The sequence below is a fragment of the Myxine glutinosa genome, chromosome 11 (genome assembly GCF_964187855.1).
Source record: "Myxine glutinosa chromosome 11, kmMyxGlut1.1, whole genome shotgun sequence".
Taxonomy (NCBI): domain Eukaryota; kingdom Metazoa; phylum Chordata; class Myxini; order Myxiniformes; family Myxinidae; genus Myxine; species Myxine glutinosa.
In genome coordinates, this window is record NC_136271.1 from 34,759,783 (window position 1) to 34,780,619 (window position 20,837).

Sequence of the window (20,837 nt, forward strand, 5' to 3'; positions counted from 1 at the left end):
GACAGAATCGGATGAAACTTAGTGGACAGGTTCTCGAAATGTTTGACAAGGATGCAATGATTTGATTTTGGTCAAGATCCATATCCGGATCCGAGATTAAAAAAAAAAGAAGGGATTCCTCACCATTGAGTGATGATCAAGCTCAAACCGATATGTATCACGATATCTCAAAAAGTTGTGGACGGATTCGGACGAAACTTGGGGTGGACAGAACGAGTGTGTGATAAGGACGAATTTATTCGATTTTGGTAACGACCTGAATTTGAGAGCTTTTTAAATTTTTGTGATTGTTCACCATTGAAGAATGGGGCCAAGAACGATATATAAAATGATTCAAAAAAAAAAATCCTCCTCCCCCATACACCCCTCTAATGAACGTATATTTTGATGGGGTCAATATACCTTCATTGGGCATCAGATATGAAGCTTGTAGCCAGGTTCCATCAAAATCGTGTGTGTAGCTTGGGAGAAGAGAGCAAATACTTATTTTGGAGGGTTAAACGCCTCTGTAGACCACCGTAATGAGGGCAGATTTTGATGTGGTCAATGCACCATCAGGTGTCAGATATGAAGCTTATGGCCAAGTTTATGGCCATCAAAATTGTGTGTGTAGTTTCGGAAAAGACAGCAAATACGTCTTTAGGGGAGTCAAACTCTTTACCTCCCCCACCCCCACCTTAAACCACCTAAATAAACGCAGATTTTGAATTTAGTTTTGAAAGCCAATAAATAGATGTATTGGCCGATGTATATTCCAAGTTTGAGCTAGTTTCAAGGTATAGCCTTTGAGATATGAGCGCAAACACATTTTGGACGGACAGACGGACCAGGTGATCTGCATTAGATTCAACAGATTATACAGTTCAAGCAATATGCGGTGATCAGGTGTTTTGCCAAAACTGACAAATTTGCCAGAGGAATTGCAGGATAGGGCTGTCAGGATGGCCTATAGGAACACATTCCAAAATAAATACTTACAATATCTAATTTATGAGGAAATGTGGGAGATGACTATAAAGTTACCTTTCAAGAACTGGAAAAAGAGGAAAAAAAAAAATGTAAAAGTTATATTTCTCCAAAGGCTTTGTGGATGCAATACGCATGCACACCATAATCCACATTTGAACAAACAGTGCAAACAGTTAAGGTAAACACTGAAACATCTGCATTTATCACTTCACAAGCTGTTCTTCAAATAAGATGTTTAAAATTAGCAAATGTACATCATAAATGAGGCATATCACCTCTGCATGACTACGTAGCAAATTTGGTTAGAATCCTTTTTGATACGAACCCAACTTCACCTGACCGGTAGAGAAGATCAAGGAGACCAACATTGCATCCTCACTTGCTTCAAATGTAGTCAACAGCTCAGAGGGGGAACACAAACAACCTAATAATTACACAATTAATTTTTCTGCAAAAACCTTTAATAATAAGAACAAAAACACTTCATTTTGGGCGCAAAATGTCCAAGAGCTATCCAGGCGGAACACGACTTTGAGGCTTAATCCTCCGTGGTGACATTCGATCGAGCCATAGTGCAGGTCCGTGGTCATTCACACATTGCAGGTAGGTGCTGTGAGTTATTCTGATCAAACTCTGTATTTTTTTCTCAGCTCCATGAGTTTTGTGGTATTCACAGTGGGACATGATGCAGCATGGTCAAGCAAAGCCTTGGCAACTGCACAACAATGGGGGAAAGTGCAAGTTAGTTTGCAATTGGTGGGGTACCTTTCTCTCATGTGAACTCTCAAGCGGTACATTAAACTCAACTGCTGAACCTTCCCAGCAATCTGGAGGCACCACATTCCTGTAATCCATCTCAGATTGAAATCGTGGTAAATCAGTGTACTTGGAATCAACTCAAACTAACATGTTTCAGAGAGAACCACAGTGATTATAGAAGAGAAACTCCAGCATTTTGTTCAGTTGGAGGTCGAGAAATAAACAAGAAAGGCACTCTTCGACATCGACCGATATGCCTCCGCCAACATTATTACATCATTATACATGCTTGTACCAGGTTTGATTTAAATCAATTCAGCTGTTCTCAAGTATCACATTTTTACCTCACATGACCTCTGAACTTTGATATTTGACACCGAAATCTAATCAGTTCATCTTTTCATCATAATGTATACTTGTATCACGTTTGGTCAAAATCCCATCACTTGTTCAAAAGTTAACGCAGCAACATAGTTTTTACTTAACGGGACCTCTGACCTATTGACCCCAAAATCAAATCAGTTCATCTTTCCACAGTATGTGGAGTATCGTTGAGAGAGAGGAAGACAAATGATGAATTGCGAAACATGATGGGACTAGAGCCTGTGATGGATGCTGTGAAGAGGAACAGGTTGAGATGGTTTGGTCATGTGTTGAGGAAGGATGAAAGTGACTGGTTGAGAAGAGTGATGGAAATGAATGTAAAAGGAAGTAGAGGACGGGTAAGACCGGGAAAGACTTGGCTAAAGATGGTGGAAGAAGAAATGCGGGCAAGGGGGTTAACAAGGGGAGATGCAGAAAATATGACAAAATGGAGAAGATCGTCATGGGGACCGCAAGGCTAACCCCCGCTCTAGCAGGGAAAATGGCCTTAAAATGCCTGTTGTTGTTTGTTGTTTTGCACAAAAATACATAGTTATAGCAACTTTGGTGAAAATCCCATTACTGGTTCACAAGTTATCGCAGCAACAGGATTTCTTTTCTTTTTTTAACAACAGTGCCCCAAAAATCAAATCAGTTTATCTTTACATCATTATACATACCTGTACCAAGTTCGACTAAGATCCCTTCAGCCGTAATCAAGTTAATGCGGAAACTAAAACCTATCACAGGCAGACAGACTGACAACAACATGCATTTTAAGGCCATTTTCCCTGCTAGAGCGGGGGTTAGCCTTGCGTTAACGCAGCAATCACAGGCTCTATTCCCATCATCTTTCGCAATTCATCATTTGTCTTCCTCTCTCTCAACGATACTCCGCACATCCGTCGAACCATTCGCATTTCCACCCTTTCCAGCCTTCGTTGCTGCTCTTCGTTCATTACCCATGTCTCGCTCCATGACAATCTTCTCCATTTTGCCCTATTTTCTGCATCTCTCCTTGTTAACCCCCTTGCCCGCATTTCTTCTTCCACCATCTTTAGCCAAGTCTTTCTCGGTCTTCCTCGTCCTCTACTTCCTTCTACATTCATTTCCATCACTCTTCTCAACCAGTCACTTTCATCCTTCCTCAACACATGACCAAACCATCTCAACCTGTTCCTCTTCACAGCATCAATCACAGGCTCTATTCCCATCATCTTTCGCAATTCATAATTTGTCTTCCTCTCTCTCAACGATACTCCGCACATCCGTCGAACCATTCGCATTTCCACCCTTTCCAGCCTTCGTTGCTGCTCTTCGTTCATTACCCATGTCTCGCTCCCATAAATCATAACACTTCTCACACATGCAGCATACACCTTTCCCTTCAGCTTCAACGACACTCCCCTCATCCCAGTAAGGAGATAGTGTCTCCTAAAAACACCCATCCAGTTTGGGCCGGTTCAAGTCATACTAAAGACTTTAAAATGGTACGTGCTGCTTCCTTGCTTGAAAAGGATAGAGAACTGACAATCCCGCATCAGTTGGCAACCATGGGAAGGAGAAAATTCCTCTTGAGGAAATGCCCCACTGAGTACGGTGAGAAAAGCGGTGCCATTGTTATGACGTCGCTGGTACCCAGGGTATCCGGGGAAGAGTATAACGTGTAACATCGAGAGTATAACGGCACTTCCCCCATGCTCAGTGGCTGTGTTAAATGCTTGTCTTGTGTCAGCTCTATTACGAACCTTAGCCCAAGTATTAAAAAAAAATTAAAATCGAGCTTTCGATAGTCTGGCATCCTGCCTTACTATCCAAACTCTGCTTATGTCTTTCAATCCTGACATCTCAACATTGAAATCTAGTAAATCCTCCCATCTCCTTTCAAGTAATCCTCTTGAAGTGGTTCAATCATTCAGACTTTTGGGTCTCACTATGAGTCATGATCTTGCGGGCAAACCACATTTCTAAGTTGGCCTCCAAAGATAGTCGCCGACTGAACATCCTCCATCATGCAATGTCCTTCCTTGGTACACTTGAACTCTAATCCACCTACAAGGATTTTGTCTACAGTTTGACCGAATACTGTTCTCCCTTCTCGGCTGCTACAACATCATCACACCTTGCTCAGCTTGATGCCGTGTTGACCAAAGCCTTCAAGATCATTGGAACCTCCTGCGATGAAGCTGAGTCGATGGGCCATTCTCTTTCACATCACAGACAGGTTCAGGTTGTTGGTCTCTCTGTCTTTTACCAAATCCTTTCTGGTCCAAATCCTCCTCTGCCCTTTCCAAGCATCTGCAGGGCACATGTGGTCCACCAGAAACCCCCTTCTGGTGAAACTCCCAAATTCCAGAATCACTGCTCACTTTCACTCATTCGTTCCTCTTTTTCCCACCCGTGGAATCAAATTCCACATTCTCTTCATTCTTATTCTTCCCTCCAGATCTTCACGGCAACTGTTCACCACCCTCTGAGATCATCCCCAATCCAAAACAAAGATCTTTTCTGCTGCTATTAACCCTCCCAAGCTAACTTTTTTTTCCAAATTTCCAGCCTTTCCTTCTATAACCCTTGTTCTTCCCAAATCCTCATTCTTCGCCACATCCCTTATTTGTGCAAGACTTTTTTTTTCTTTTTTTTTGTATACTGAATCGAGGCTCGTGAAAGAGCTAACATTTACTTCACAAACAAATCAACCAGACAAACAAAATATATAAAAAGAGGGAGCGGAAAACAAGATGGGGAGAGAAGGGGAAGCACACAAACACAACATTTGAGAGCAGGGAGATGTGTAGAAGGGAGAGGGCTTGGGGAGAGGAGGCGTGGGAGGGGGGGGGGGGGGGGGAGGAGGGAGAAGTATAAAACACAAGGATACCAAGGACTTCCAGGACAGAAGTTGGTATTTCAAAAAAGTGGAATTGGGGTGAAATTAGCAGGGGTAGAAAAGATCAAGGTTTTGGATGGGGGAAGATAAGAGATGGTGGTGAACAGCTGTTTTAAACTGCCTTCTATTTTGTTGCTGCTCTACGTTCATTACCCAAGTCTCGCTCCCATAAATCATAACACTTCTCACACATGCAGCATACACCTTTCCCTTCAGCTTCAACGACACTCCCCTCATCCCAGTAAGGAGATAGTATCTCCTAAAAACACCCATCCAGTTTGGACCGGTTCAAGTCATACTAAAGACTTTTCTCTGTTCTGTTCTCCTCTATTTTGTCCCTCAACACTGCTGTTGGTGTGTTTCTTTTGTTCTGTTATTTCCTGATCCGTTCTATGTTCCAGCTCCTCCATGAGCTTCGACTTTGTATACAAAAAAAAAAGGAAGACAGGAATACAAAAATTATCGTGGAATAAAGTTATCTGTTCCAAGTAAAGTATTCTTGAACATTTTGCTAAACCGGATCATGCAGATGATGAAGAAGAAAATGAACAACAGGATGGTTTTATAAAAGAAGATAGACTGTTGACTAGATGTTTGCTCTTAGATGGAATTTCGAAAAAGGTGTGTATGCACAGCCTTTTTTCTACATGTACAATGGGAGTATGTCTATAAAGTATTTTTTAATTAGAATGTGAGTAAATCAATGTGAGTGTGTCGATAAAGGATGTACTATTCTAATGTGCACACCTCTAGAAAGTACAGTACATGACTACGTCTAAAACGCATACAATTGCAACGTGAATCGAAACAATAAAACCGAAAAGGTCTGTTTGTCCGCTGTATGAACATGACCTTACATTGTCAATGCATCATCACCGGACAAAGCAAGCACAAACACACCAAGACACACAAAAAGGTCCTGGCGAGGATCTGAAATCTCCGATTGCTCTTTCTCGTCTTTTTGTGTAATCCTAGTGAGGACAAATACTGATGAAAGTGAATGATCAAAGGGAAGGACCTATTCATCTTAAGAAGAGCGTACTGCAGTTTTACACATTTCATAAATGTTATACATTATTCATGTACATTATTACAACAATAGTTCCTCACCACAAATTTCTTTCGTCTCCATGAACATGGTTGCCATGTCGAAGCGTGACACCTCTGACAGGTTCTGCATGAAAGCAAAAGTGAGCGCAGGTTCTTCATGGCTTGAAAAAGATCGGGGTGGGATGGGAGGGATGAGGTGGCATTTCAGTTCAACTTCTGAGCTGTGGGTCCATCATCAGCAGTGAAACATGTAACATCATGGATGCTTTTCAACCAATGGACACAATGTAGCCGTCTCACCAAATTACTGGGGGATTCATTAAAGTTGCAATTACTGCTTAATGCTTCATTTTCTTAAGATTGAAATGGGGAGTAAAAGAAAAGAAGGAGCAATCATAGATAGATGAAGTAATTACCAGTTTTAAAGTTTTTTTTTTTTTTGTGGGGATTTCAATTGTCACCATGCAACTTGGCTGGGTGTTGGTGTGGGGGCAGCAGTCAGCCCCCCCACTCCCCCTTAACCCCAGGAAGGACCCCAGGAGGCATTGGAACTGTAGTACATGAGGTTTATTATAGAAATTATTAATAAACGTGCACGGATATTCTCAGTCCATGCGCCAAGACGGCAGCTCCCGGCACACGACCCACATTAGCAAGAAGCAAATCGTGATGCGTACAATGCACAAGGAAGCGCCTCGAGGCCATCCACCGAAAATCTTAGAGTTCTCACCGTCAAGCCGGTCATTATACATGTTCCCCCCCCCCCCTCACCCCCCCCCCCTCTGAGAAATCAAAGAGGTGGTCCAGACAGTGAGGAGCCTCGGGGAGGGGACAAGGCCACAGGGAGAACATAGCACGGCTGGGACGTCTGCTTCCCGTCTCGTTCGGACCTCCCAGGCGGACATCGTCTGGCAGGTAGTGGAAATGTAATTTACGGTCTTAGACTGCCCCCCAGAGGATTGGGAGGGTATCGCGGGGTGAAAATACTCATTATTCTGGTATCCTTAGAATCACTGCCACGACAGTGGTACCTCTCTCACCAGCCATGGTACTGCAGCAAAGGACTTCTGTGACTCCATGGGACTGACTCAATCTGTGAACTTTCCCACCTGGATGGGCACAACACTTTGCAATCGCAGACAAGTCGGTGGTCTCTGTATTCTTCCGCTTCCTTTCTGGTCTTACGGTGTCCTCTCCATATTCTCACCTTCTCTCCCCCAGGTTTATGTAGGATGTATGTGATCTACCAGCAACTTCCTTCTGGTGAAACACCCAAATTCCAGAACCACTACTCGCCTCCACTCATTAATTCCTCTTTTTCCCCACCTGTGGAACCAACTCCACATTCTGCAACTATTCGGGGACCCTCTTCGCGGTGGTTGCAAGTCGGAGCCATATCTTCTCCATTCTTCTCTGCTGCCCAGATTTGTCAGGTCAGTGTGGTCACAGTCAGCATGCCGATTTGTACCCACGGACTGGCCCTTTTCCTCGTCTCTTCTCTCTCTCATGGCCCTGACTTTGTGAAGGCAGGGGTACACCATACTGTATGTGGGAGATTTCTGGGTCACTCCTGGGAGATAGATTGGCTGTCTTTGTGCCGTGGGCTTGTTAGAGAGAACTGTCCGCAACTAAACAACTTCCACATTCCCTTCAATCTCATTATTTCCTCCAGGTTTTCAAGACAACTGTTCACCATCTCATATCCAAAACCATGATTTTTTTTCTACCCCAGTCAACACCCTCCCTCCCCCAATTTCTAGTCTTTTCTTCCTGAGTTTTCTTCTGTATCCATCTTGTCCACCCAATGCATTCTTTGCACCCTCAGTTTTATCCGCCCGCATCCATCGTTTGTCCGTCTGTCTATTTTGTCCATCGGTCCTGCTGTTGGCATCCCCACTCTTTCTGTTGTACCTTTTGTTCTGTTGCATCCTGTTCCATTCTGTGTTCTAGCTCTTCCACAAGCCTTGACTGTACAAAAAAGGGGGAAAAGGTCAACTTTGAAGGTAGTACTTCATAATCAAATCTGATTAAGGTGTTCAGTTTATCAATAATAGTTCAAAAACAATAAAATGAATCAACCCTTGGGCATTCTTCTGGTAATAAAAGCTGCTGAAAAAAGATAAAAAATTGATGTTTCCACCCTGAAAGGTAAAATTACCATACAAGAACAGTAGGATGAAGAGAACATACACAATGAATGACTGTTCCATGATGTACAGGATTTGGTACAGCACATCTGGCTCAAGAGAGTTCTGAAAGATCTTTGTGAGTGTCGTTGGTTCTATTTGCTGCAAAATATGCAAGCACACACAATGTCAGTTTCATAAGCAGTACAGTATCTCAGTTTTTCATACACTGCAGAAATACGTATTTCCACCTGTTGATTACGATTTGTGAAATTTATATACATACTTCCTTATATACATATACATATGTTTTATGATTGTTCATACATATGATTCATATACATTATACATCCATATACATATGTACATATGATTGTACATATGTACACATATGTACACATATGTGTATGTACACATATGTGCACATATGTACATATATGATGTACATATGTACACATGATGTACATATGTACACATATGATGTACATATGTACACATATGATGTACATATGTACATATACATATGTACATATACATATGATTCATATGTTCATATACATATGATTGTTCATATACATATGAGTCATAGGATCGAGGGCACATTTGCATTTGGACACACCTTCAGATAGCGGTGTGACATGTCAGACCGACTGCGTAGTTTGCGGAGGTCTGCTTCTAGTTGGAAGGCATTGAGTGGGGTGGGTGGCAGAGTCACGTTCAACAATCTTGTTGCTTCTTCCACTGCCGCGGCCCCACCCACACCTGTTCCTCCTCTTCGCTGTGTGCCTGTGTTTTTCACAACTCCACTTTGAGGCATTGCGGCAATGTCCTTGTGGGTGTCACATACATCCTCTTCAGATGGCTTCAATTCATTCTCGGAAACATGTTTTACCATAATTTTCTGCCCAGGAAATTGAGGATCTTCTTCCACCTCTTGTACGTCAATTATCCGAAGGGGTTGCTAAAGCGAAAAAGGAGGAATTCGTCAAAAGGCTTAGCAATTTTAATAAAGTATTATAATAAATCCCCTCAATTTAAGAATATCATGCTTCATAATGATAGACTACAATCAATGATCAAAGTTGCACATTCTTGGATAACATAGCAGTCCAGGCATGGGGCATTGGGTACATATCAACTACAAATGGCTACTCGGAATATTCTGACAGCTTCAACTTCAGCTCAAGGTGAAACCGTAATATTTGCATCAACCAACTCGGAATCTGAGTCATAGGATTCACCTATCATCAAGTATCTGGTTGGACAAACACCATTCATGAAGCATTGTGGGACCATTACTGGTTGTACACTGGAAAAGATCGAGGGCAAGGTGGCAACCGCACACAGAGGGAATTTATAATCTCGCCAGAGAACGAGCACGGAAACACCATAACATGTACAACATGGGGATGTTGTACAATACAAATAATTGACAGTCCACTAGAAAAGGAATTTGACAAATAGGCAACATCTGAGCTATACTGTTGGCATACGAAACAACCAATGTCAAAAGCAAAACTCGAGAGATTCCAGGGAACCTGAACTCAACTGGTCTATATCAATATGGTTAGAATATGCATAATAGAACCACAAACTATATAGTTTATATGTGCAAAAAATATATGACAAAAATTGATTTTTCAATATGGCCGCCCTGCCGCTCACATTTTTGGGCGTGCAACGCCCAAATGCAATCCCAAACTAGTTTATGTCTTAAAGATGCTGCATAACAAGTTTCATCAAATTTCATCAACATTTGTGACTTTTAGAGCATAGACGTCGAATTGTTTACAGACGACAGACGACGGACACTGGGTGTCGACAAAAACTCAGCTGGACATAGTCCAGTTGAGTTAATAAAGCACTGGCTTTTGGATTTTTCTTTTATTTTCTCATATATTTTCCAATAAGGGTCCAAAGTTCTCAAACTGAAGTCAAGAGTCATTTTTACATTTATTCCAAGCTATGCACAATGTAACTATGAATTACCAAATGGTTAATATGAAAATGTAGTAGTAGTAATAAAGTAATAATAAAGTATAGTAATAATAATAAAGTAAAGTAATAATAAATAATATTTATGAAAATAAAGTAATAAATAAAATAACTTGCCTGAGAGCGTAGATGGACTGGCTTGCTAATTGGCTGAATGGCTCTTCCTGTGACTTCCTGTGACAGGTCCTTGGCTTGGGTTTTTGCTTGCTTAACATCGGTCTCACTTAACCCCTTTTCTCCAGTTCCAAGCTCCTTCAACACAATGACACCATTAACTGAAGCACAACCGCACTATCCAACACGAGTTAAAATAAAATAAAAAATGCTCCAGTTCAACCATGCATCAACGGCTTGTTTTGACAACGTTTTATTGAAGAAAAAAAAAAAGGAGAAAAAGTTTGGGGACTTCTGAACGATCATTTGCTCATGAATATCAATCATTGTGATGTTCACATTCCCTGTTATGTGTACCCACTCCTCACGTCATTGTCTGAATTGCCTCGAGTACTGCAGTATGCAATATTGATGAATATCAACACGGAATATTCCCTCAATATCATGCGACACCTTGGCCTACATTTTCCCAGACTAACCCCTGCTGTGATCATTCAATTCCTCCACCCACATGCTGGAATTATCACATCAGGGGGAGGAGTTGCATCTTTGTAAGTCATCCTTTCCAGAATAACTGCAATGAAGTTTCTTTACCTTCCTTGCTGAAATATAATTTACCCTGATTATTTTCACTTTGATAACGATTTTACTCTTTGCGTTGTCGGTTGTGCTGGATGCGTCTCACGTGCATTGCAATCACCAAACATTGCCAAATTATGTCATTGTTTGCCTGTTTTGTTCCAAGTAGCTGCACAAGTCGATATTTGCAAACAAAAAAGCAATTATTGTACAAATCTCAATAATATGTAGAGTGAGCAATGTTGAACTCAGAAGTGGTGCAAAATCAGTCTCAATACATTCAAAACACTCTTGATGTGGCAAGAGCAAAGATATGCTACCAGGTGAATGCAGGACGATTATAACTACCTGGAATATGGATTATAAGATAGAATCACAATTAAAATGTGAATTTTTTTTGCATTAACCACCAGAAATAGTAAGAACTTGAGTTCGTAAAACACCTTACCCCCCCACACAGTCTTGAGAAAACGACACAGGAAGGATCTTTTCAACTCTTGCTTTGTGCTTCCAAGCACGATCTATATTTTCTACGAGCAACAATTTTGGCCGAATCTCAATATTCCCAAACGCTGGGAGCATGAGTGGCAAATTTGATTGGTTGAGATAGGATAAAATGGGGTAATATTTTTTCCAAGTACTGCTGAATGGAAGGTTTTTGAAATTGCCAAGATTCAAGTATATAATTCAATATGAATGATGAATGAATGATCGTTTTAAGGCCATTTTTCCCCGCTGGAGCAGGGCTTAGCCTTTAAGTATATAATTATATAATTCAATAGAAATAAAATAAAGGATTTATAGGCTGTAGGGGGAAAAAAAAAAAAAAAAAAACTTTTTCCAGGGGGCATTGCAGCAATGAAGCTCCATTGATGCACGGCCTTTTACACAACTTTAGTTAACACATTAAATTAGTTATTCATGCCCGTTGTTTGCGTCCTTTATGACTTCCCTAAAAAAAAACAAGTTTCCTGTTTGGAATGATTTTCAATTTTGTTTGACTGCCAGACAAAAAATAATTACCTCCCCCCTCTGTGTGCATGTATGCTCAGGACGAGGTTCCATATATTTTGCCAAATTCAGTCAAGTTATTGCTAAACCGGACAGACAGACCCAATTGCTTACCCACACTTTGCGCTATGCGCATGGGGTAATGAGAAACGCATAAGGGATACAATGTGATGTGATGGCAGAAGCACAACATATTTAACACATTTAACATCTTGCTCTTCCACAAGCCTTGACCATGCATAAAAAAAAACACAACCCAGAAACAAGAGCATCGTCTCTGGTGCACGAGTACCTTTAAGACCTTATCAAGCTCTGCCAATGCTTGCTTGTTTCCTGGCTCAAGTTTTAGCACCATTTCAAAGTCTGTTAAAGAGTGTGAGAAGAAAACAAAATGCATTAGCCATCGTGTCAGATGTCCAAGCACCTTTCCGATAGCCTGTCCCAATAATTTGACAATCAGGAATGTTTAAACTGCATTCTGGTAATCTTTTATTCATTTTTGCCACATGAACATTCCTCAAAGTGCTGGAACACATCTGGCCAATATTCTGGGTCCAGTTCATGGTGATGGTAGCTTTTCATATCTTCGTGTGATCTGCTTCCAAAGCAAAGTGCAGTATACCGCTCCAAATTTCTCTCCATTTCCATTCATTGTTGTTTGTATCGTGTGCTCATTGCTATGTTTGTTACGTACCTGTTTGGTTATTTTGATATTGTATGTCTGCTTCTGTTGTTTAGGCCTACCTTACCTTCTTGACCTCCGGGGGTTGCCCTGCCCCTCATACTTGCTCGATGTCTCTCTACACCCCATTCCATGTTACCCCTCCAGACGTTCACCCACCCTGACAAACTAGTCTCCTTTTCTGTTCCAAACAATACAAACATCCAGAATCCGAGGCTCCTGCTCCAATCTGACAGACCACTGCTGCTAGAGTAAACTATCCAAACCACTGCTAATAAACCTGACATTATCTGCTTAACAGAATTCTTCGTTCTACAGGAAGTTCCTGCATGTCTCTACCTGACTATTGTTACCTCTGCTACTGTAGGTGGATGGGGGTTACCTTTTCACCCCTGTTTTTCTGTCAGTTTGTTTCTTTATCTGTGAGCAGGATATCTGAAAAAGTTATGGAAGGATTCGGATGAATCTGAGTGGACAGGTTTGGTGTGTGGCAAGGACAAATTGGATTCAATTTTGATGAAGATACGTATCCGGATCCAATAATTTAAAAAATGATTCATCACCATTAAGAGATGGGCCCAAAAATGACATATAGCACAATATCTCAAAAAATTATGGAAGGATTCAGATGAAACTTTGTGGACAGGTTGAGTATGTGACGGGGAAGAATTGATTCGATTTTGCTTAACGGGGAACCCAAATGCTCAGACCACCTAACGCCAATCTATCCCTTGATACCCTACAAAATAGATATGTCCTTTTCCGATTTACAAAGTAATTTTGTGATTAAAGTCGAAAACGTCTTCAAATCTAGCCATGACGTCACACTCGGAAGTCACCCGCCATATCCGTACTGTCTAAGCCCTAAGAGTTACATCGCGGTACGATGAAACTCAAACAGAGAATACTTTTAGATTTTCTTTACAAAAATGTGTAATCGATGTGTCCTTGGTAGTTGTAGCAATACAAACCGAGTTGATTTCATGCTACACCAATGGCCGAAAGCCTCTAAGTTTGCCAGAAATTGGAAGAGGTTTGTCCTCAGTGTGGATCTGACCGACAAAATGTTCGCTTTTGTTTTAACAGAGCACTGTTACGAAAGAACAGAGATGGCTGTAGATCTTGTGGTTATCTGCCACAATTGAGAGAGGATCCGTATTGTGTCCGTGCTGTGTCATGTCATATATCTTCTGGAGTAATATAACCGATCAATTAATACAAAATCCCCGATAATCTGAAGTGAACATGCGACCAGCGTTTCATCTTCACCAACACCATGTTTGTCTGAATCGCTCGCAAAAGGCTGGAAACGATAAGACTCCACAATTCCCCCAAAAGCGTTTCCATTACTAATTTTGTCTACAATCGTTTCTTGAAAACGCCACTGATCAGTTTCAACATAGAGAACCTTCAGTTATCTGCACGGATGGATGCATAGATGGACACACTGAAAAAGTAATGCCTCCGGCGACTTTGTCGGCGGAGCTGTAATTTTTTTTTTTTTGGACATGGATGTTTTTTGGACATGGGGGGCTGGAGGGGGGGGGGGGGGGTATATAAAATAAAAACGATTATATTTGGCATGCAGGTCAAGCGAAAGAAAATTTTTGTTCAAGAGCATATAAATGCCGAATTTGTGAATAAAAGAGTCGTTTAAGAATGACATGATGAGATGTTGACCTTTGCATGCTTCTTGCAGTCGTCCTTGGGCAGAGCACGCCATGCCACGTCGTGCAAATGCCTTTGGGTATAAGGGGTCCAACAGAATGGCTGTGCTGCAGTCTACCTCAGCTTCCACATACCTGCACAAAACAACCACAACATGCAATTGTCTTACGACGCAAGTTGAGGTTACGAGCTCTATCTTTGCTTACATTTGTACACAATGACCAATTAATATAAAATATCTTAACAGAACTTTTGGAATATGTACTATAAATTCTATACTTTGTATCCAAAAAATTACCTTATCGGAATGACTGAAGCAAATCTCGATTGATCTAACGAGACATAGGCTGAAGCTTGTACACACACATATTATTACAGAATGAAATGGGATCGCCCTGTGGTCTCTCAAGAAAATTACATTTACAGAATAATGCAGAGTGGCCCAGGCTGGGGCTTGACTGACTATATTCTAAAGGCCAAATAAATAAAGAAAATATTTTTTGGATGGAGGCGTTCCTCTTTTTTCCCCGCCTGTGAAACCAACTTCCACATTATCTTCAATCTTCCTCTTCCTTCCAGGTATTCAAGACATCTGTTCACAACCATCTCAAATAATCCCCAATTCAAAACCATGATATTTTCTACCCTCATTACCTCACCCCAAGCCCTCCTCCTTCCAAATTTACCGTTTTTCCTTCCTGAAAGTTTCCTTCTGTATCCATCTTATCCACCCCATGCATCCTTTCCTGCCACCTCATTCTTCCCCCACACCCATTGTTTGTGCAAGTCTGCCACGATCTCGTCTTTCAACTCCACTGTTGGTGTTTCCACCCCCCCCCCCTCTCCCTACTGTTCCCCTCTGCCCTGTTGCATCGTGATCCATTCAGTGCACAAGCTTTTCCACGAGCCTTGACTGAATATATTTTAAAAAAGAAAAAAAAAGTGACAAATTACTCGCCCTAAACGAGTGCAAGGTGAGTATAAGGTGCATGCGAGCAATCACTCGCCATTCCTGACGAACTCTGAAACCACAGAAGGGAGCATAGACAGCAGCGAGTCAAGAGATATTTACACTAAGTAAATCTCTTAAGTAGCACATTGGTGCAGAAATTCTTTCAAGGGTTAATATTGTGTAGCATAACACGTTATTTCTATTGTGCATGTTTAGCACAAGAGTGAGGTAAAATGACTATATTAAGAAATGTGTCATTATTTTTATAGAAAGCATTGGTCTCCCTTCCCTGCATTTTCATGTTGAAAACCGCTTTCCCCAAGAACTCCTATAAAGTTTCATCTTTCTGTTATCTGTCTTATATGTCCCTTTTGGTAGAAATACAAGGATGTGCACGAAGGTGGGTCTTGGTGCAAAGGCGGGTTTGAATCACCAATGCTGGCAGATGTGGCGGAGCAATGTCATGAGGCAGATCGTAGCCAGACGGGATAAAGGTGGGGGGAAACCAGGGGTGTGAACAGTTCCACCTTGGACATCGGTGTGGAAGGTCACGCGCACGTTCCAATAATTGCCTTCACTTGAAGTGGACAGTTCCAGCCAGGAGAACCCGGGGGACTCACAAACATCACAAAAGAAGGTTAACTGCGGTCCAGCCTGGGTTGTTTCCGTTGTCGGCCGGACAAGATTCAGGAGAGCTGGGGAGTCTGACATGCTGCCATTCCTTTTTTTTTTTGTATACTGAATCGAGGCTCGTGAAAGAGCTGACATTTACTTCACAAACAAATCAACCAGACAAACAAAATATATAAAAAGAGGGAGCGGAAGACAAGAGAAGGGGAAGCACACAAACACTTGAGAGCACACAACATTTAAGAGCAGGGAGATGTGTGGGAGGGAGAGGGCTTGGGGGGAGGAGGTGTGGGAAGGGGGGGGGGGGGGTGGGAGAAGTATAAACACAAGGACACCAAGGACTTCCAGGAAAGAAGTTGGTATTTCAAAAAAGAGGATTTGGGGTGAAATTAACGGGGGTAGAAAATATCAAGGTTTTGGATGAGGGAAGATAAGAGATGGTGGTGAACAGCTGTTTTAAAGACCTGGAGGGTGGAGTGGGATTGATTTATCAGCCATGCAACAACCACACGGCCTACAACTGAAAAAAGGCTGGAACAACCACTAGGGTTATTTCTCGTCTCGTCAATTCTCACTGGTCCTTTCTTCTGTGGTGTGCCTGAGGCCTTCAGGTTTACTTCGTTAATAATCTACCGACTGAATGATACTGAAACGACTGATAAAAAGGAAACTGAAACTTTTACGACTGAAAAACAGGTCCACACGTGTATTTCGTGTGTAAATAAACTGCGTAAATAACTCTCGTGTGCCTTGGTTTCCCTTCCCATTTATTTAATAAATACACACACGAAATCACTTGGTCTGAGTGATTTGAGTTGCCCTGGATCGCGTGCTGCAATAGTAAATAATCGTTCGTTAAAGGACAGATCGGGTTGGGGACGATTAGCATCTGTACAAAGCTCCCCGCATCCGGGAATGGAAACCACTCGTACCGCCATTTAGGTGCCGGGTGTGAGGGAGTACCAGCATGTCGCTTAGCCGGCTCACACTTTCCACTGAAGTATGGTGGCATGGTAAACAGGCCCACAAACCAGCTTTGAGTGTCCAAACTGGTGGCCTGGTGTGACCACTTTGACAGTGGTTTGTCAAGATTCGGAACAGGTAACTGGGCCGGCCTGACAACTGTTGCCTTATTATAATGTGGATGGCCAGAAAGCTAAAAGGATTACAGAGTAGAATGCAATACAACGTACAGACCATAGCAGTGGATATATTTGCCATTACAAATCTCTCGCCAAAAAGCCAAAAAGTTTCCAGGTGTAGAAGGTAGGCAAGGACCGTCATAAAAACTATAATTGTGTTGGCTAAATTTGCTGGCAGGGGAAAAAAACAAAAAACGAAGCCACTTATCCTGAGATACAATGCCCTGATACACTTACTTCTGTTGTTTCAGCAGCGCCATAGCCCTGTTAGCTGGTAGCAGTGGGTTCTCTGGGTCTGCCTGCATTCCCCTCGAGTAACACTCGATGGCTGCCTGGTACTGACATCGCTTGAAATAGTCATTTCCCTGTAGAAACAACACCCAGCATGTGATTACCAGCACTGTGATTGGCTGAACAGCATCAATTTCCCAAGTTCATCAGCATTTGAAGCCAGGAAGGAAATGAGCAGGAAGCAAATAAAACGATGGAAAAACAGGTCCACAAAAAAAGTCACCTTCTGACCTTATGACCCATATTTTGTGACTATGGACAGCAAAAAAAAAAGACAAAGATTGCTGTTAATTCTATGCAATTACAATGAGCCTCCATGACATTGCTTAAACTATAAGGCCTTTCACTTTCCGCTCTTTCACTTTCACAAACTTCGCCCATTGGAAGTATGGTGAACTGTATCCTGGGTGAATAAATAAACATTAAAGCTAGCCAGTATTAAAATTTTGTCTACACAGGAGCCTCACCATACCGTTGATCTGATCAATTAAAATATGCATAGTGTAATTTGAATAGATTAACTATTAAAATAGCTTAATCATGTATAATAGTATATGCTACGTAATAGGCAAACTTAATAATAATGAATTCGGTTTTAAATCTACAGCGTTCTCTCTCACGTCCAGATGAAAAGTAGTCCAAGTTATCTCAAGGTCGGCCTTTGATGTCATTCAGGTAATTTTAAATACAGGCAATTGAGGCTTGTGGAAGAGTAGAATAACAAAGGCAAAGCATCAACGTGTGGCCCTGAGTGGGTTTCTCTCATCTCCTCTTCCTGTTCAGGCTGGAGTTCCCCAAGGCAGTGTTCTGGGCCCTGTGCTTTTTCTGGTCTTCATCAATGATCTCTCTGCCTCTCTTGAAAATCCTCTCTATCTCTTTGCTGATGACTCTACTCTCTGTCGCTCCATTCTTCATCCCACAGATCGGCAGTCTGCAGCCTCCTCACTCTCTGCAGACCTGGACAAAATCACAGACTGGGCAAACAAGTGGAACATGTCTTTCAATCCTGACAAATCTCACACTCTTACGATGTCTCTCCAAAAAGACCGACTGGACAACCCTCCCATCCACTTTCTGAATAATCCTCTCCAAGAAGTTCTGTCACTCAAGCTTTTGGGTCTCACTATCTGCCATGATCTTTCCTGGGAAAACCACATTTCAAATCTGGCCTCCAAAGCCAGTCGCCGACTGGGCATCCTCCGTCGTGCGAAGTCCTTCCTTGGCACACATGAGCTCCTCACCACATACAAGGCTTTCATCCGCAGCTCAATGGAATACTGCTCTCCCCTCTGGGCTGGTGCTCCTGCCTCACACCTAGCTCGTCTTCACGCTGTTGAAACCAAAGCGTTCAGAATCATTGGAATCTCCCGCGATGAAGTTAACTCCAAGGGCCTCTCACTCACTCACCGCAGGCAGGTGGTGGTCTTTCCGTCTTCTACCGTCTCCTCTCTGGCCTTGCCCCCCCAGCTCTCTCTGGGCTCTGTTCCGCAAATATTCCTACAGGTCGCACAAGATCTGCCCTGCAACCCTCTTATGGTTAAACTGCCAAAATCAAGACTCTCTGCTCACCTTCATTCCTCTTTTCTCCCGCCTCTGGAACAAACTCCCTCACTCTCTTCAATCCCACTCCACCCTCCAGGTCTTTAAAACAGCTGTTCAACACCATCTCTTATCTTCCCCAATCTAAAACCTTGATCTTTTCTACCCCCGCTAATTTCACCCCAATACTACTTTTTTGAAATACCAACTTCTGTCCTGGACGTCCTTGTGTTTTATACTTCTCCCACACCCCCCCTCCCCACGCCTCCTCCCCCCAAGCCCTCTCCCTCCCACACATCTCCCTGCTCTCAAATGTTGCGTGCTCTCAAGTGTTTGTGTGCTTCCCCTTCTCTCCCCATCTTGTCTTCCGCTCCCTCTTTTTATATATTTTGTTTGTCTGTGAAGTAAATGTCAGCTCTTTCACGAGCCTCGATTCAGGATACAAAAAAAAAAAAAAAAAAAAAAAAAAAAAAAAAAAATTCACTCGCTGGGTGCCCCCACTACATGTTTACAGTTAATTTCTGGGAAACTCACCCCTTGGGGAATTTTGTTGTTGTCCCGGTAACAGACTGGGGTCTCCTCATAGGCTGAGTTTCTCCTCGGCCCATACAACATGGAGCCCACAAATGATTATCGCCTCAAGGTCTCCTGGACCACCTTTCCACCCCTCCCCGCCCCCTGCTTCTGTACTTTAAAGTTCACCCCACCACACTTCTTTGTGTGAGAAAGCTATTTAAAGGCTGAGTTCAGAAGGGGATTTAGAGAGATTCTGGCTAGGTTCGTCACTTTCTGTACTTGGTTCTTTTGATGTCTTTTGGTACTTTTTTGGCATGTCCTTTGTTAAAGCCAGATTCCCTCTCCGAGCATTAAAACTCTTCATTGTAAAACAACGGAGAGGACATTGAATTATTTCTACTTTATATATTTGTTTTGTTTTTTTGTTTGTTTTTTTGTATACAGAGTCGAGGCTCGTGAAAGAGCTAACATTTATCAAACAAACAAATCAAACAAACAAGCAAACAAAGTATATAAAAAGGGGAGCGGTCGACAAGATAGTGAGAGAAGGGGAGGAAGCACACAAACACAACATTTGAGAGCAGGGACATCGGGAGATGTGTGGGAGGGAGAGGGCCTGGAGGGAGGCAGGATAGGTATCAAACGCAAGGACACCAAGGACTTCCAGGAAAGATGTCAAAAGTCACCTCAAAAAAGTGGATTTGGGGTGAAATTAGCGGGGGTAGAAAAGATCAAGGTTTTGGATTGGGGAAGATAAGAGATGGTGGTAAACAGCCGTTTTAAAGACCTGGAGGGAGGAGTGGGATTGAAGAGAGTGAGGGAGTTTGTTCCAGAGGCGGGAGAAAAGAGGAATGAAGGAGTGAAGGTGAGCAGAGAGTCTTGATTTTGGCAGTTTAACCATAAGAGGGTTGCTGGCAGATCTTGTGCAACCTGTAGGAATATTTGGGGGACAGAGCCCAGAGAGAGCTGGGGGAGCAAGGCCGGAGAGGAGTCGATAGAAGACGGAAAGACCACCAACCTGCCTGCGGTGAGTAAGTGAAAGGCCCTCGGAGATAGCGTCATCGCGGGAGATTCCAATGATTCTGAATGCTTTGGTTTCAACAGCGTGAAGACGAGCTAGGTGTGAGGCAGGAGCACCAGCCCAGAGGGGAGAGCAGTACTCCATTGAGCTGCGGATGAAAGCCTTGTATGTGGTGAGGAGCTCAGGTGTGCCATGGAAGGACTTCGCACGACGGAGGATGCCCAGTCGGCGACTGGCTTTGGAGGCCAGCTTGGAAATGTGGTTTTCCCAGGAAAGATCATGGCAGATAGTGAGACCCAAAAGCTTGAGTGACAGAACTTCTTGGAGAGGATTATTCAGAAAGTAGATGGGAGGGTTGTCCAGTCGGTCTTTTCGGAGAGACATCGTAAGAGTGTGAGATTTGTCAGGATTGAAAGACATGTTCCACTTGTTTGCCCAGTCTGTGATTTTGAAATTTTGAAAACTACAATTTATGTTGACCTATTATTGATCTATCAGGTTTAATTGAAACCTAATATTGAAAAGGGCTGTATCAGGTTTCAG

The 20,837-nt window shown here is 42.5% G+C and overlaps 1 protein-coding gene across 3 annotated transcripts in view; it reads right to left on the reverse strand.

Moving 5' to 3' along the window:
* Positions 1–1,048: 1,048 nt before the first annotated feature.
* The window catches only part of RPAP3 (RNA polymerase II associated protein 3), a 32,301-nt gene continuing 12,512 nt past the window's right edge, over positions 1,049–20,837 (reverse strand). Inside the window, exons 4-11 of one of the 3 annotated variants that reach the window (XM_068104073.2) lie at positions 17,165–17,292; positions 14,216–14,337; positions 12,146–12,216; positions 10,267–10,401; positions 8,774–8,983; positions 8,219–8,316; positions 6,089–6,189; positions 1,049–1,684 (exon numbers count right to left, since the gene is read on the reverse strand). In XM_068104073.2, coding sequence (XP_067960174.1) covers positions 1,596–1,684; positions 6,089–6,189; positions 8,219–8,316; positions 8,774–8,983; positions 10,267–10,401; positions 12,146–12,216; positions 14,216–14,337; positions 17,165–17,292 — 954 coding nt within the window. In that variant the 3' untranslated portion in view covers positions 1,049–1,595. Of the gene's footprint in view, positions 1,685–6,088; positions 6,190–8,218; positions 8,317–8,773; positions 9,116–10,266; positions 10,402–12,145; positions 12,217–14,215; positions 14,338–17,164; positions 17,293–20,837 lie in introns of all 3 variants that reach the window. The other 2 variants (XM_068104071.2, XM_068104072.2) reach the window with 2 other exon arrangements.